Source organism: Hyposmocoma kahamanoa, unplaced genomic scaffold (assembly GCF_003589595.1).
Source record: "Hyposmocoma kahamanoa isolate Upper Pololo Valley unplaced genomic scaffold, ASM358959v1 92, whole genome shotgun sequence".
Classification (NCBI taxonomy): Eukaryota; Metazoa; Arthropoda; class Insecta; order Lepidoptera; family Cosmopterigidae; genus Hyposmocoma; species Hyposmocoma kahamanoa.
The window spans coordinates 2,613,354-2,626,901 of NW_020654748.1; the positions used below are offsets into that span (position 1 = coordinate 2,613,354).

The 13,548-nt window shown below is 35.8% G+C and overlaps 3 protein-coding genes across 3 annotated transcripts in view; 1 reads left to right on the forward strand and 2 right to left on the reverse strand.

Moving 5' to 3' along the window:
- The window catches only part of LOC113236470 (phosphatidate cytidylyltransferase, photoreceptor-specific), a 44,980-nt gene extending 39,268 nt beyond the window's left edge, over nt 1-5,712 (reverse strand). Inside the window, exons 1-4 of the mRNA XM_026472550.1 lie at nt 5,638-5,712; nt 5,428-5,552; nt 5,201-5,297; nt 4,343-4,519 (exon numbers count right to left, since the gene is read on the reverse strand). Coding sequence (XP_026328335.1) covers nt 4,343-4,519; nt 5,201-5,297; nt 5,428-5,552; nt 5,638-5,712 — 474 coding nt within the window. The remainder of the gene's footprint in view (nt 1-4,342; nt 4,520-5,200; nt 5,298-5,427; nt 5,553-5,637) is intronic.
- Nucleotides 5,713-7,824: 2,112 nt separating this feature from the next.
- LOC113236638 lies at nt 7,825-8,678 on the forward strand. Its single transcript, XM_026472799.1, has 2 exons — nt 7,825-7,866; nt 7,943-8,678. The coding sequence occupies exons 1-2, from the start codon at nt 7,825-7,827 to the stop codon at nt 8,612-8,614; spliced, it is 714 nt and encodes a 237-aa protein (XP_026328584.1). The 3' UTR covers nt 8,615-8,678.
- A 2,064-nt stretch (nt 8,679-10,742) lies between these two features.
- Nucleotides 10,743-13,548, reverse strand: part of LOC113236639 (probable serine/threonine-protein kinase DDB_G0282963) — a 48,768-nt gene continuing 45,962 nt past the window's right edge. Inside the window, exon 6 of the mRNA XM_026472800.1 lies at nt 10,743-13,548. Coding sequence (XP_026328585.1) covers nt 11,677-13,548 — 1,872 coding nt within the window. The 3' untranslated portion in view covers nt 10,743-11,676.

Sequence of the window (13,548 nt, forward strand, 5' to 3'; positions counted from 1 at the left end):
CACAGCGCACGCGACTTGTTCGTCCCGTCACTTGATATCATAAAAAAATGAGATATACACGAACTAAAATCTAAAATAAATGTATGTTAATCATTATCCTACTTTATGGAATGCGTAAGATTTTGAAAAAAGAAAACGTACGTCTTTAAGGCTCAATTTACATAGCCGCGGATGGGAATGGAAGCGAGTTTTTCTAACTATAGAAATGTGAACTTTAAGTCAATTGTGTAAAATACTAACTAGATAAGAGCCAAAAAATAGGTCGCACGTTTTCCTGAGAATTCCGTACCGTAGTTTATACGTTTGTAAATTGTACATTTTGTTACAAACATTGGCTTCCAATTCAGTTTCGCAGTTATATAAATTGAGCCTCCGAGTGGTAAATTTATTATAATGGAATTTAACTGCAGGTAATAATGATAACGGATATTACAGGTAGGGAAGTTGCCCCACAAAACGGCGCGTAAATATAGCAATGTCAGATGTGTAATACAGTATAACGAGCTGGTACAATCATGAACTGTAACGTAACATCGAAAGATATATCGGTCGGTCGCTGCATTATCTGATAGCCTATTATGATACAGATAATACATCATACAGTAGAAAAACGTAATAAAAACAAATGACTGGGCATTAAGACTGTTGCTGAAATTGCGCATGACGGTGTCAAGTGTAAAATTAACTAGACGAGAAAAAGATAAATGTGTTTCGTAATTTATAGTCTTTTTACGCAGAAAACCCTTTTAAAAAGTCGTGAAGGATAAAAATACTTCTTCAAAGTTATGATTTGTTTGGAAGATATAACAAATCTTTTTTTTATGATAGTAGTGACGGAGCGTACAAGTCGTGCGCCTGATGTGGCTACACGCCTGTCCTTTATGGACTTGCAGTGCCACTCAGAGCCTTAAAATAGCAAATATCTGAGGGGCACTGTCACTGCGCCCGTCACCATGAGACATAAGTTAAAAGTCCCATGTGCCTGTAATTTCACCAGCGCCCTTACCCTTCAAAACCGGAACGCAGTAATACTCGCATTACTGCTTGGCGGCACAAATAATACTGCCAATTTCCCAGGATAAACTCTTACACGAAGAGCCCTACTAAAAATGCTCATTGGTTGCTACACTCACGCAATTGTACTTCTTGTAATGTTACAGGAAATGGATTTGAATTGATTTACTAATTTTGTGACGTACAAATAAAACTTTGTGTATTTTAACAAAATTTAAAACTACTGCCGATTTTTCTTCAACCGCAAACACTTGTTATGTTACAGATATGTTAACATAGTCAGTTCAATTCAGCTATATTACAAACATGTCAATGTAGGACCAAATGAGCGTACATATGACGTCACTATATGACAAGAGTATAATCGCAGTGGCACCAAAAATCTACAATAAATGGCCATTACAGTTAAGGCTGAATGAAAATTTCGCAGAATTGAAACGGGCATTATTTGACTATTTAGTCACTCGTCACACAATGTTGAATTAATACCGTTTGTTTTTAAATTTACTTTACTTTTTCAGCACTGATTCTCTCGCTTTTTCGTAACCAGTAGTTGAGCTTGTTTTTGAAGGCATTAACAGAGACAGCAGAAACAGAATCGCTCTGCTACAGAGAAGAAATTGTGTGCAGCAGATGTTTAGATAGGCGCACGAAGTATATTTTACGATGATTTCCACGGAATAGTTAAAAGTTTTCTTTTGATGATATTTTGTATGTCTGGTAAATAGCAGTGGCACATTTTTTAAAGTCTAGTGTAATACGTGTATGTAATAATAAGGTTATTAATCGAATACAATTAACAATAAAACAATGATAGCAAATTTCAGAGGTAACGAAGTTACACAACAAATCATAAACAGCGGGTAAATATGTCAATGACAGACGTGCAATAAAGTGCAACAAAAATGTAACCTATTGCATAGTACACTGTATTTTCGCAGGTCAATATGGACATAGGTATATAAATAATGAAAAATGTAGTGTCTTTACTGATACTTCCTCTAATGTACTAAACAAAAAGGAAGGTAACAAAAAGCAGTATTACAAATAGCATGGAATCGAATCTTATGTTACAAATAAGGCATAATTACGATTTTTGTATAAATACTAAGTGACGAGACGAATAAATCGTGCGCCTGATGATAAGCTACACGCCTGTCCGTAACAGTTGCAGTGCCACCCTCAACAATAAATCGCAAAGATCTGAGGGGCACTGCCACTGCGCCCATCACCCTGAGACATAAGTTGACAACACCCACGTGCTGGTAATTTCACCAGCACCCTTACTCTTCAAAACTGGAACACAGTAATGCTCATATTACTGCTTTGCGGCAGAAATAGGTAAGGTGGCACTACCGTGGACGAACTCTTTCACAAGGAGCTCCACTGCTATTAAAAAGAATATAAATAAAAAATAAAAAAGATTGAGCATGTTGAGTTTAATTAGAGAGAATGTGTTAACTGCAATCTTGACTAGATGAGAGAAAAATACATGTCTACACTAGTTCCTGGTTTCTTACCACGGTATGATTAGATTCTTCTACCAGTACTTGGTACTTGGAGCAAAGGGCTGGTGTCCGCAATTCTTCTACCAGTATTCCAGATATAAGAATAAAGCACACTCTCATCGAGTGCCATGGACACATAGACAACCATAAATTACACCCAAACTCACGAGAGAAAGAAGTGTAGGTCATACAAATATTTCTCCCGGCCCGGGGCTCGAACCCGGGACCCTTGAGTGGTAAACCAGCATAGTAAAGCTCGGCCACGGAGGCAGTTACAATTTACGTGGCGATGTTGTTAATTTAAAAATAAACCGATTGAAATCAAACTTATATAATATTAGGTAATTCCGATAGTATCTGACCTTAATTATTAATTAATCTGGCCTGTTATAGAAATTCTAAAATAATAAGAATTTGAGCAACATTTGATGTCCTTGTGGGTTTGTTCAAGAAAGTAATTCTACCAAACCTATTTCTGCCGATTTCAAAGGGTAAGGGGGCTGGTGAAATTACAGGCACATGGTACTTTATGTCTCAAGGTAACGGGCGCGGTGTCAGTGCCCCCTCAAATCTTTGCAATTTAAAGCTCTGAGAGGTACTACGATTGTTAGCGCCCAGTTACACGAGGATGTTTTTCGCCCAGCGCCCAGTTACCACGCCTTCATTTACATTAATGGCGAATCTGAATTATATTTACTAGGCAACAACATTTAAATTCCTCTGAATAATATAAATTCAAGCCAGTCTCGCCCGCGTGTCCGGTGCGCTAATTTAAGTTAAAACGTAAAACCAAAATAATCTCAGTGCAGAGTACTAAAAAAACCGACCCCAATAGTACGTGGAATTACATCTATTTGCTAAGTTTTATTGGCATATCCCCTAGTTCGCCACAATACAGGACTTGACACAGGAGATAATAAAAATCGTTTCTCACTATTCAAAGAATATTAAGAGAGAAAAACGCCTTGAATTGGAGAATAGCAAAACCAATCATCAAAATAATTGCTCCTTAAGTAAAATTTAGGCGCTATTTATAAAAATGAATGTTCATGCGTGATCAGCCCGCTTAGAGGTGGATGATTTTCTTTAAAATGAAATGGGACCACTATGGAGGTACCCTCTTTCCAACAAAAAAGGAATCATGAAAATCGGTTCACAAATACCGGAGTTATCGCGTTACATACATACAAAAAAAAACAATAGCAACGAATAAATTAAGACGCATGATTTGGTCGAGTATTATTTATTTGACAGTAAAGCATGAAACACACAGAACGGGTGCGGATTGGGCCGGGAGCACGGCGGGTGTAATTCCGTGTATTTATAATGACCCGACCCGTGTCTTGCCGACCATATAAATACATAGAATTACACACGCCATGCACCCGACGCGACAAGCACCCGACCCGCACCCGCTTGCAGGTGTTTTACGCTTAATTGTTTCAGATGGATATCAGACAGAGAACCATGGCAACAAAATTAAAGATTAAATTAGTGCAACATTCAGTGGTAAATTGTGGCAGAATAAACAGACAGTATGTTGTTTTTGCCAATATGCAATCAGTCTTATATGAGACCACATACACAGTTAATTTTTGATATATTTTGGCATGTCAGACTATATATATACTTCTATTTGGAAAACTATTCAGCTGATTAAGTTGAATCCCAAATGTGTTTATGCTTCAAGAGACTGTTATTAATAAAATTATTTTGCGGTTTCCACTTGTACAACTAGAGTAGTAATTGGACAATTCTAACTTAATTTAGTAACAGTAGTAATAGGTAATTGAGGCATAAGTTATAGTACTAAAACTTACCGTCCTATTAATCACGACTCCAAAGTAGTCAATCAAGTTTTCTCCATAGAAGAAATAGTTGGATGTCAATAAGAAATACCAGGAGAGGGAGCGGAACCACGGCAGGCCATGCACTCGGTATACGGCGTAACCGATGTTAATGATCTCTTCGAAGCACTTCACTTGGACACAGAGTACCTGGGTACAGAGAGCATGGATTGTGCATAAGGTACGAGAGAATGGTAGTTTCTCAATTGATCCCTGTGGTAGCATGTACTTATGACTTTCATTTCTAAATAAATATGTATATTTGTCAATGTTTAGTGGACGTACCTTTTACTAACAGTTAAGGAAAACCATACATGATGGAAGTTAAAATCCCTCAGCAAACAAGTGGAGTCCCCACCCCACATAAGGCCAGCACAGCGGACTGTGAAACCCTCTCCTTAGAGGAGAACGTAGACATGTAGGTGATGTGTAATTTTTAACTTTTAACTCTAAGTATATAGATACATTTTTATAAATTCTTTTGAAGCTGTCATTATCCTAAATATGTCTGAATTTAAATTTATTTATTAAATCATTATTTAATTCAATTATTAAAATTTATTTTCATTTTTGTTTTACCTGTGTTTCTTTTTACTTACTTTACTTTCAAGGAATAAAAATGAAATATATACAAAACAAAATTTTGTTAAAATAATTTTAATGCATTAATGCAGTGTTTGCGATTCCAAAATGTAATGCATAATTTTAAGTAACATATTAAATCAAATTAATTATTGGGTGTTTCTAAATTTATGTAAACAATAACTTTAAATAAATGTAAATGTTTGTCTTAAAAAAATTATACGACTTTTGTATTGATTCATAACTTACAGTAATCATGAGTGCCAGTGGCCCACCATAGATAAGTAGGCAAAAACCACCAATCATCAGCCAGGTGAAAATGCCCCGAATCACCCAGTTGCGCCATCTAAATGTATTCAAAATTTCAACACTTTATGAAACGAATCATAACTTTGAAAGTAAGTAATTAAAACGTCTTTGACATTAAATAAATTACGGGCCAATGAAAAAATTCGAATATGCAATAAGTGCCTTACCTTGAAGACAAGCCCGAAAGAGCAGAGTCAAGGATTTCCGGCGTCTTGTCCGTGCCTTGAGGGAGCTTTTTCGCCATTTCTTCCACATACTTCTCCTCTAAGACCTTCTCCTCCTCAGAGTCCACCTAAAAACACACAAATTGTGACTACCAAATACATTACCAACTATGAGCAGCTTTATTTAATTACGAAAACAAAAATCATATCTACATGATCGGATTCTCCAGCCGTTTCGGCTTTGTTGTTACCGTCGCCGTCGCCTCGACGATACCGCAACTCACTCATTTTAGTAGAAGTGAAGCACAACACTCGTCGAAGCTGATTTTAGTCAAAAAACGCGCTAAATTGAATATTTATAATCCATTTATGAACAATAAAAATAAACGCTGTTTTTCCACTGACGACGAATTGTCAATCGAAAAAATCAATAATTTTACTTTTTTAAACTGATGTTGCTACTTTGGGGAAAGATCTACTAATGGTAGTAAAATACCATGTTACATACGGGCCACAAGCCATTTCCGGCTTATGATTTCTTAAAGGTATCATACTTTAGATTAAAAAATTATTAAGCTGACGTTAGCAAAGGACGTGATTTATAACTTTTTTAATGTTGAATGTGTCGTTACTACTGTTGAGTAATTTTCCAAAAAAATTAAAATAGTGTAACTATTTCCGGAAAAATTACTAACAAATTGAAAAAATATAATACGAAGTCTCATATTATCTTCTTCGTTTAGAAATATCTTTTGAAATTTTATTAAGCGTGAATTATAAAAAAAAAATAATTGTAGTTGTTAAAGCAAGTTAGAGAAAAACGAGATTGAGGGTCGTATTCCAGAATTCTACTCAATGCTCAAGTCAGGACTTGAGTATTGCAGTGAGCACTGAAAATCATACTCGAGTCCTTGCCATTAGCGTAGTATTTCCAGTGCTTGAAATCATACTCAAGTCTGCTCAAATCCTAACTTGAGCATTGAGTAGAGTTCTGGAATACGACCCTCAAAGTAATTTGATAACAGCGAAAAAAACCTTGTTCTATTGGCTCCATCGTTTTCGTTCAGTAACTTCAACTTGTGACACGTGTTAACGTCAAATGTCGAAAAACATAGGAAAAATATTGGAAAATATCCACAAAAATATTTATTTTTCAGACACGATTTTTTGAAAATACAACGTTTTCCATGACCAACACTAGTCGTTACAAAAATCTTTTCAAACTCAGGGAAAATCAATAAGACATAAAAACAGTGAACTTGGTTATGTTCTATTAAAATAAAAAAGTCAAGCGCTTCACAGGAAAACTATAGAACAAAATGTTATTTAGAAATTAGTTCATTATCTTGAAAATAGGTAAAAGTACTCTATTAATTTATTTCTTAAAATCATACTTGACTTAGGGACAAATGCAAAGATTTCACCAACAGTCAATCCTCATCCATCTTCAAGCTGCTCACGCGCGAATACCATTAATATAATTTTTAATCTTATTCTTCATACCCTTCACGTGTCATAATGAAACAATCCAATTATCAAGCACTTGGAATAAATCGCTTATAATAATAATGCATTTAAAAATACTTATTTTAGTTTTCCGAATCAACAAACTGTCGAGAAATTATTTTATCAAATGTTACTAACTGGCTATCCATAGTAATTGAAATTTAACACTACTTACAATAATCTCAGTACAAAGTACTAAAAAAACCGACCTCAAAAGTAAGTGGAATTACGTCTATTTGCTAAGTTTTATTGAAATATCCCCTAGTTCGCCAGTATACAGGACTTGACACTGGAGATAATAAAAATCGGTTCTCTCAAAGTATATTGAGAGAAAAACGCCTTGAATTGGAGAAATAGCAAAATCAACCATTAAAGTAATTGCTCCTAAATTAAAGTTAGGCGCTATTTATAAAAATGAATCTTGCGTGAACAGCCACCCTTCGAGGTGGATGCTTTTCTTCAAAATGAAATGGGACCACTATGAAAGTACCCACTTTACAACAAAAAAAGAATCATGAAAATTGGTTCACAAATATCGGAGTTATCGCGTAACATACATACAAAAAAAAGAACATACAGACGAATTGAGAACCTCCTCCTTTTTTAAAGTCGTCTAAAAATATATTAGTGTCTCATCATCATCATCGTCAGAATATAGTTGTTCTAAGGAATTATTTTAAATCGTGATAGTTTTGTCACCTAAATTATGGCAATATTATCATTTCAATGTCATAACACTGCATTATTTTTACAGCACTAACAGAAGTGTTTCTAGCTACACCAACACTTTGTTCAAGTATATCAACCATGCGTGTAACAGGAATAGTGGTGGTGTCTTACAAAACTTGTAGTTGAAAGTTAGCTTTGTAGTAAAACGAAAAGAAATGCGTAAATATGGCGAGTGAAACAGATGATCTCGACGAAAATATTGAAAATGTAAGTAGATTTATGCAAATACAACAATTTATTTGGACTTACAATAATACATTATTAAGCCTATAATAATTTTCAGCTGAAAGCCACGGTGAGGAAGTCATTCGCCCGTATCTATGCAGCTTTAAAAGCAAGGGAATTGAAAACTTTGCGGCAACTCGACGCCCTTCGTAAACAATGCGAAGATGACAAAGACTTGATGAAGAATTGTGTTCAAAACATTCATATAAAGTACGAAAACGAGTCCACATTGTTAGAAAATGTAAGTAATTATGGAATAATAGATTTTGAGAAGCTTAATTTTGATAGTAATACATTTACACTGGAAGACTACGTCAGCCCTAATGACGATCATATGTACTGTTATAAGACTATTGAAGAGTTGACTAAGGAGGAGGATAACAAGGAGATGGAGGCTATTGAAGAGGCTGCCCTAAAAGAAATTACTAGAACAGATCATTGTGTGTGTTATGTTAATATTCGAACTGAGGATGTGTCAAAGAAGTTTAGGTATTTGGATACAAATACCTCATCAGAAAAAGTTCGAGACGAAGACGTCATTGATGGCAAAGAGGCTGAATGTGCAGAGGTCAGTGAGACTAGTGTGGAAGAAAAAAGTGAAAATTCAGATGAGGAACTTAAAAAAATAGACCCCACTGATGATTGGTTAAATTCCATCAAAGGTCAGACTGAGACCGAGCCGTCACAGGTGACTGATGTGATGGAACACAGCACTATAACCTGCTCATAGCAATAATGTCAAAATAGCGGCTTTACTTACATTTTTTACTTAAATAAATTTTATATCTTATTTTACCAAAAGGTGCTCATTCTATCTTTCTCCTAAATATTTTTAAGTTCAAGAATAGTTGAAAACTCTGTAACAGACTTTAACACAAGTAATTTGATTGCATAGTTATAGGGTCGTATTCTAGAACTCTACTCAATGCTCAAGTCAGGACATTTGAGCAGACTTGCGTATGATTTCAAGCACTGGAAATACGACCCTGATGGCAAGGACTTGAGTATGAGTTTCAGTGCTCACTGCAATACTCAGTCCTGACTTGAGTATTGAGTAGAGTTCTGGAATACGACCCATAGTTACTCTTTTCGAAAGCATTAATTATGAAGTCACCAAAGAAAACCAACTCTGTTTCAGGGTCCTAAGTTATTTTGCTGGCTGTTTTATATTTGAGGAGCTTTGGTACAAAAACTGATAAGTCACATTTTGATTTGTTCTTCTTTTTTCATTTTCCAAATGGTAGTTTTTACAGCAACTGCTAAATCCTCTTCAAAAGTTTCATATGCATGGGTCTGAACACAATACAACAAATCCATTAAATGGGACTAGACAATATTATAATCAGAATTTAATGGTTTTATCAGTTTTTATTCTGAAGCTCCACATTTTATAAGGCATTTTGCTGCCACTGAATTTTAAAACTTTTATGTTGCATTAACCTTACATTACAGGGATAATAGGTATGTGTGTAAATAATCATGCTTGTCCTTATTCAATTCAAATTGATAACACTTTAAAACTAAAGAATATTGGAAAATAAAACAAACACATTTAAAGCATCAACTTATATTGTTAATACATTTTTACAAATGGCGTTACTGACACTTAAACTAATAAGCATTGACTTCCGATTACATTCCCTATATAAATATTACCCTTGAATGCTGTACTAGTGTACAGGTTGTTGGTTCTGTAAAATTATATTGTTTCTTTTCATATTATTATACTTTTAATAGATCTGCAAGTTAATTTAATCTTAATTTTAATCTTATAACATTGAATTAGTTGGGAACATTCAGTTGTATTCTTCATTATGTTGTAAAATGTCTTCCAAATCACGCCAAAATGAGTGGAAAACCCACAATTTAAAATAGAGATGAGGCAGATATTGTCAGTGATGACAGGATGATTTGGACTCCTTTTTAAAGGACTGACCAGATGCAGTTCAAGACCGGGACCAGTAAATTGCAAGACCTACGCCCAGCAATGGGACACAACATGCTTTTAATTTTAGTCAGTTATTACATCGTCAGGAAAATAGACACTTGACCAGGTATCGGTTAAGCAGAGTATATTATATCTAACTTTCAAGTAATACATATAGAGTGGTTAATACCTCCTGTAATCCCTGAACGATTAAAAACAATAAGTAAAATATCGAAACCATTTAATGTATACATGAGATATATTATTTTGTTTCGATTTTCGACTAAAAAGGTTGAATTATTATATCAACTTTAATTACTGGCCACACATAGCAGAATGTTTAATCTAAATCAAAAGACGATTGGGTTATTCTTTTTCAAATTAAACAATTCAATTCTGATATTTGTGGCCAGTGATTCATATGAACATTGTTATCACAATTCAACCTTTTTTATAGAGTTTCTTTCTATTAAATACCAATTACTTTACTGTAATTATACCTTGAATTATAATTACAGTAAAGTAATTGGTATTTAATATAGAACAAAATACAGGACATCTCTGGGGTTTTATTGCTAGGCGTTATCCACTCCATGTATATTATTTGTAAATATACTGTTTACCCGATCTCTGAACATGAGATATCAAAAATGACGTTATTATCATTTAAAAAAGGTTTACGCCAGCAGGCTGAATTATTACCTAAACACTTTGTAGAGACGAGTCATGTTCTTTGTTGCATTAATGTGTATTAAACTTTTTTTATTTTCTCATTTAAGAGCTAGGCTCTTATCGCAGGAGCACTAGGGAAACCCTGTATTGCGGGTGCCATGGATACACTCGTAGACAACCACAAATTACACCCAAACTCACGAGAGAAATAAATAGGTCGTATAAATATTTCTCCCGGCTCGGGAATCGAACCCGGGACCTCTGCGTGGCAGTCCAGGATGGTAACCGTTCGGCCACAGAGACACTTTAAGTTCCGGATGCGATTGAACATCAATTTTTCTCTTAACTGATCTAAATAATTTCATCTTAGTCTTCCTTTGCCTCTCTTTTTTTCGATCTCCCCTTCTAAGAAAAGTTTGTCTGATGTAGTAATAATTATGATTATGTTAAACAATTCACAATCTGCCATGTGTTAACAATGTAATTTTACAGAAACAACGTAATTCTTCTCAATGTTGCAGACCAAATATTCAATACCGATTACCATTGCCTGGTTTCGCCCGCTACATGCTTTATACTATGGTTTTTATGGCACTTAAACATGACATTTATTTTATGAATCATTCCTATAAATTCCCATTTTGGATGGAACATGTTGGGGATGTATTCTAGTTTGTACTCAACTTTTCGTTGGAAATGCGATGGCACTAAATATAAGTGCAGGGAGCAATACAACGTCTAAAGAAGTTAAAAAGATATGTGCTAATAATTGGAAGATTACAGTCGGCTACAAAATAGGCATTACGTAATTTAGGTACTAGTTTAAAAAATGTTAGGCCACATGATGGTATGTATCGTATAAGTTTTTTTTATTGTCCCTTTAATTATCAAATTGAGCTACAAACTAAGAATTTACTGAATAATTCGAAGATGGCATATGAATACTGCATTAGTTTCTAAGATATTTTCGGTGATAAGTTAGTAAGACAAACGAATTCATTAGAAGTATACAAAGGTATTAAAAGATATGATAAATTGGGAGTACAAAATCTTAAACGAGTACAAGGTCCGAACTAAACGTAGTGCGTATCTAAAGCATGTTATGAAGTTACCAATAAGTTACACAACTAACTACCTTAAAACTGTGTTAATTCTACTATTGTACATTTTAACAAGATTAACAGTGTTAGATACTATACAAGACCAAAGTCAGTGCACACGGCAGCGACTTCCCGGTTATTTTGTTTCTCCGTATTGTTTGCAGCCATGTTCAACTCCACCAGAGTGTCCACACTGTTGATACTGACCCCTTTCAGAATTTTCTGCGCGGCTAAACTAGTAAAATTAAAACTCAAATCGCTCAAGCTCGGAAAATTGTAAAAATCCTGGTTCTCTTTCTTGCTCTCTTGGCTCAGGCTGTACCTCTTCTGTTTGTTTTCCACGCTGTTGACTTTTTCTGTCGACGTATTTATGTCCTTTATTTGTTCCTGGTTCTTTAATGCCAGATTGGGCTCAGATCCCAATACAGGCTTCTGTTCAATGCCCTTTGTTAACAAGTTTGCAAGAGACTCGGAACTCATCCTGTTATTTACATTCGGAAGTCCATTTAACATTTGCAAGGCTGCTGCTTTCTTCAAGAGGTCGACACTTTTTAGTTCACTGTTTGAATTTATGTTGGTCTGTAGGCCGCTGTTTGCGGAAGACAAAGCATTCTTTTGATACCTTAAACTTCCCAGTGAACCTATTATGTTGTCATAACTTTTCGTTGGTGTAGACGGGTTGCTATTTGTGGTCGTTTCCAAGTTATGTATATTGTTATGAATGGCCGGAGAAGCCGGGTTGGACGATACTTCGTTTGTGTTATTCAATTGATTCTTATAAATAAAGCTGTTATTATTAGCCGCGCCGCCTATTTGCAAGGATAGCTTACGATTGTTATTCATACCCGTGTCGTTTATAGAATTCTTGTTGAATTTGTTTTCTTGTACTTTTACAGGTTCCGGTTCTTGGTACATTTGTTTATTTTTCTCGACGCAAACGTCGAAGGAAGTTTCCGTGGGATTTTTTGGCGTTTGATTAGAGACCCCATTTTGAACCGATACAACTTGCCTATCATCGTTGATGATGTATATGTTGCTTCCGTTGCTAGTTTCGGTGACTTTACCGTTTTCGAAAGTGATGACTGATCTTACAGGGGAATTTTGTACAAAGACTTTGGTGTTTGTACCACCACCGTTTTGTGATATAGTGTTCGTGGTAACTTTTAGTGTAATCGAATTATTTGAATTTGAACTGGCCATCATTGTAGCGGACGGATTTTCTATTTTCGAGCCTAATGTTTTGTTATGCAAAGGGGTTGCGGTTTTTTTGGGCGTACTTGGGCAGTTTTTTGGAAACGACTTCGGAGAGGTATTTTTGCCGTTTTTTGGAGTTTCTCCTCCAATTATTGGTGGTTTAGATCTGTACTTGTGCAAACTTTTTGGGGAACTTTGTAAACTCTGAACTTTAACGAGTGATTGAGCTCTACTCAAACCTGGTCCGGCGTGTGTGTTGCTATGACTAGGAGAAGGCTTTAATGTACGGTCCGATATGTGCGATTCTAGACTGGAGTGACCACTACTGCCGCTGGTATGGTAAGTCCTTTTCATTGGAGAATTTTGATCAGACATGTTTTTGTTGTCCTTTCTGGGAGTGCGGTGCGTGCTTGTGCTTTCTAAACTGGAGGGACCGCTGGTGGACATAACATGGTCTGAGTGAGAGTAGTCTCTCCTTAAACTTCCGCTGGGGCTGTCTCTTAGCTTGGGGTCGCTACCGCGTTGGGGTGATCCAAAATGGTCCAAAATGGTCTTGTTAGTAGAACTCCTGCTGAGTGTTGATCGTGGTAGACTGCCTGAACTAGGGCTGGACTGCCTGATGGGTGAATGATCGTAGTGGACGGAACCAGCGAGGCCAGACTCGGTGGAGAGGTGTCGCTTGTGGCGTCGCGGCAATGTCGATGACCGATTACTGATTTCTGAACCATCGTAGTACGATGACATGTATGATGTTTGACTCTGCAATGACTC

Bases quoted from the DNA above. Each gene is read 5' to 3' on its own strand.
- LOC113236638 (XM_026472799.1), top strand. From the start codon at position 7,825: ATGGCGAGTGAAACAGATGATCTCGACGAAAATATTGAAAAT. The intron at 7,867-7,942 runs GTAAGTAGATTT...AATAATTTTCAG, and splicing joins TCGACGAAAATATTGAAAAT to CTGAAAGCCACGGTGAGGAA.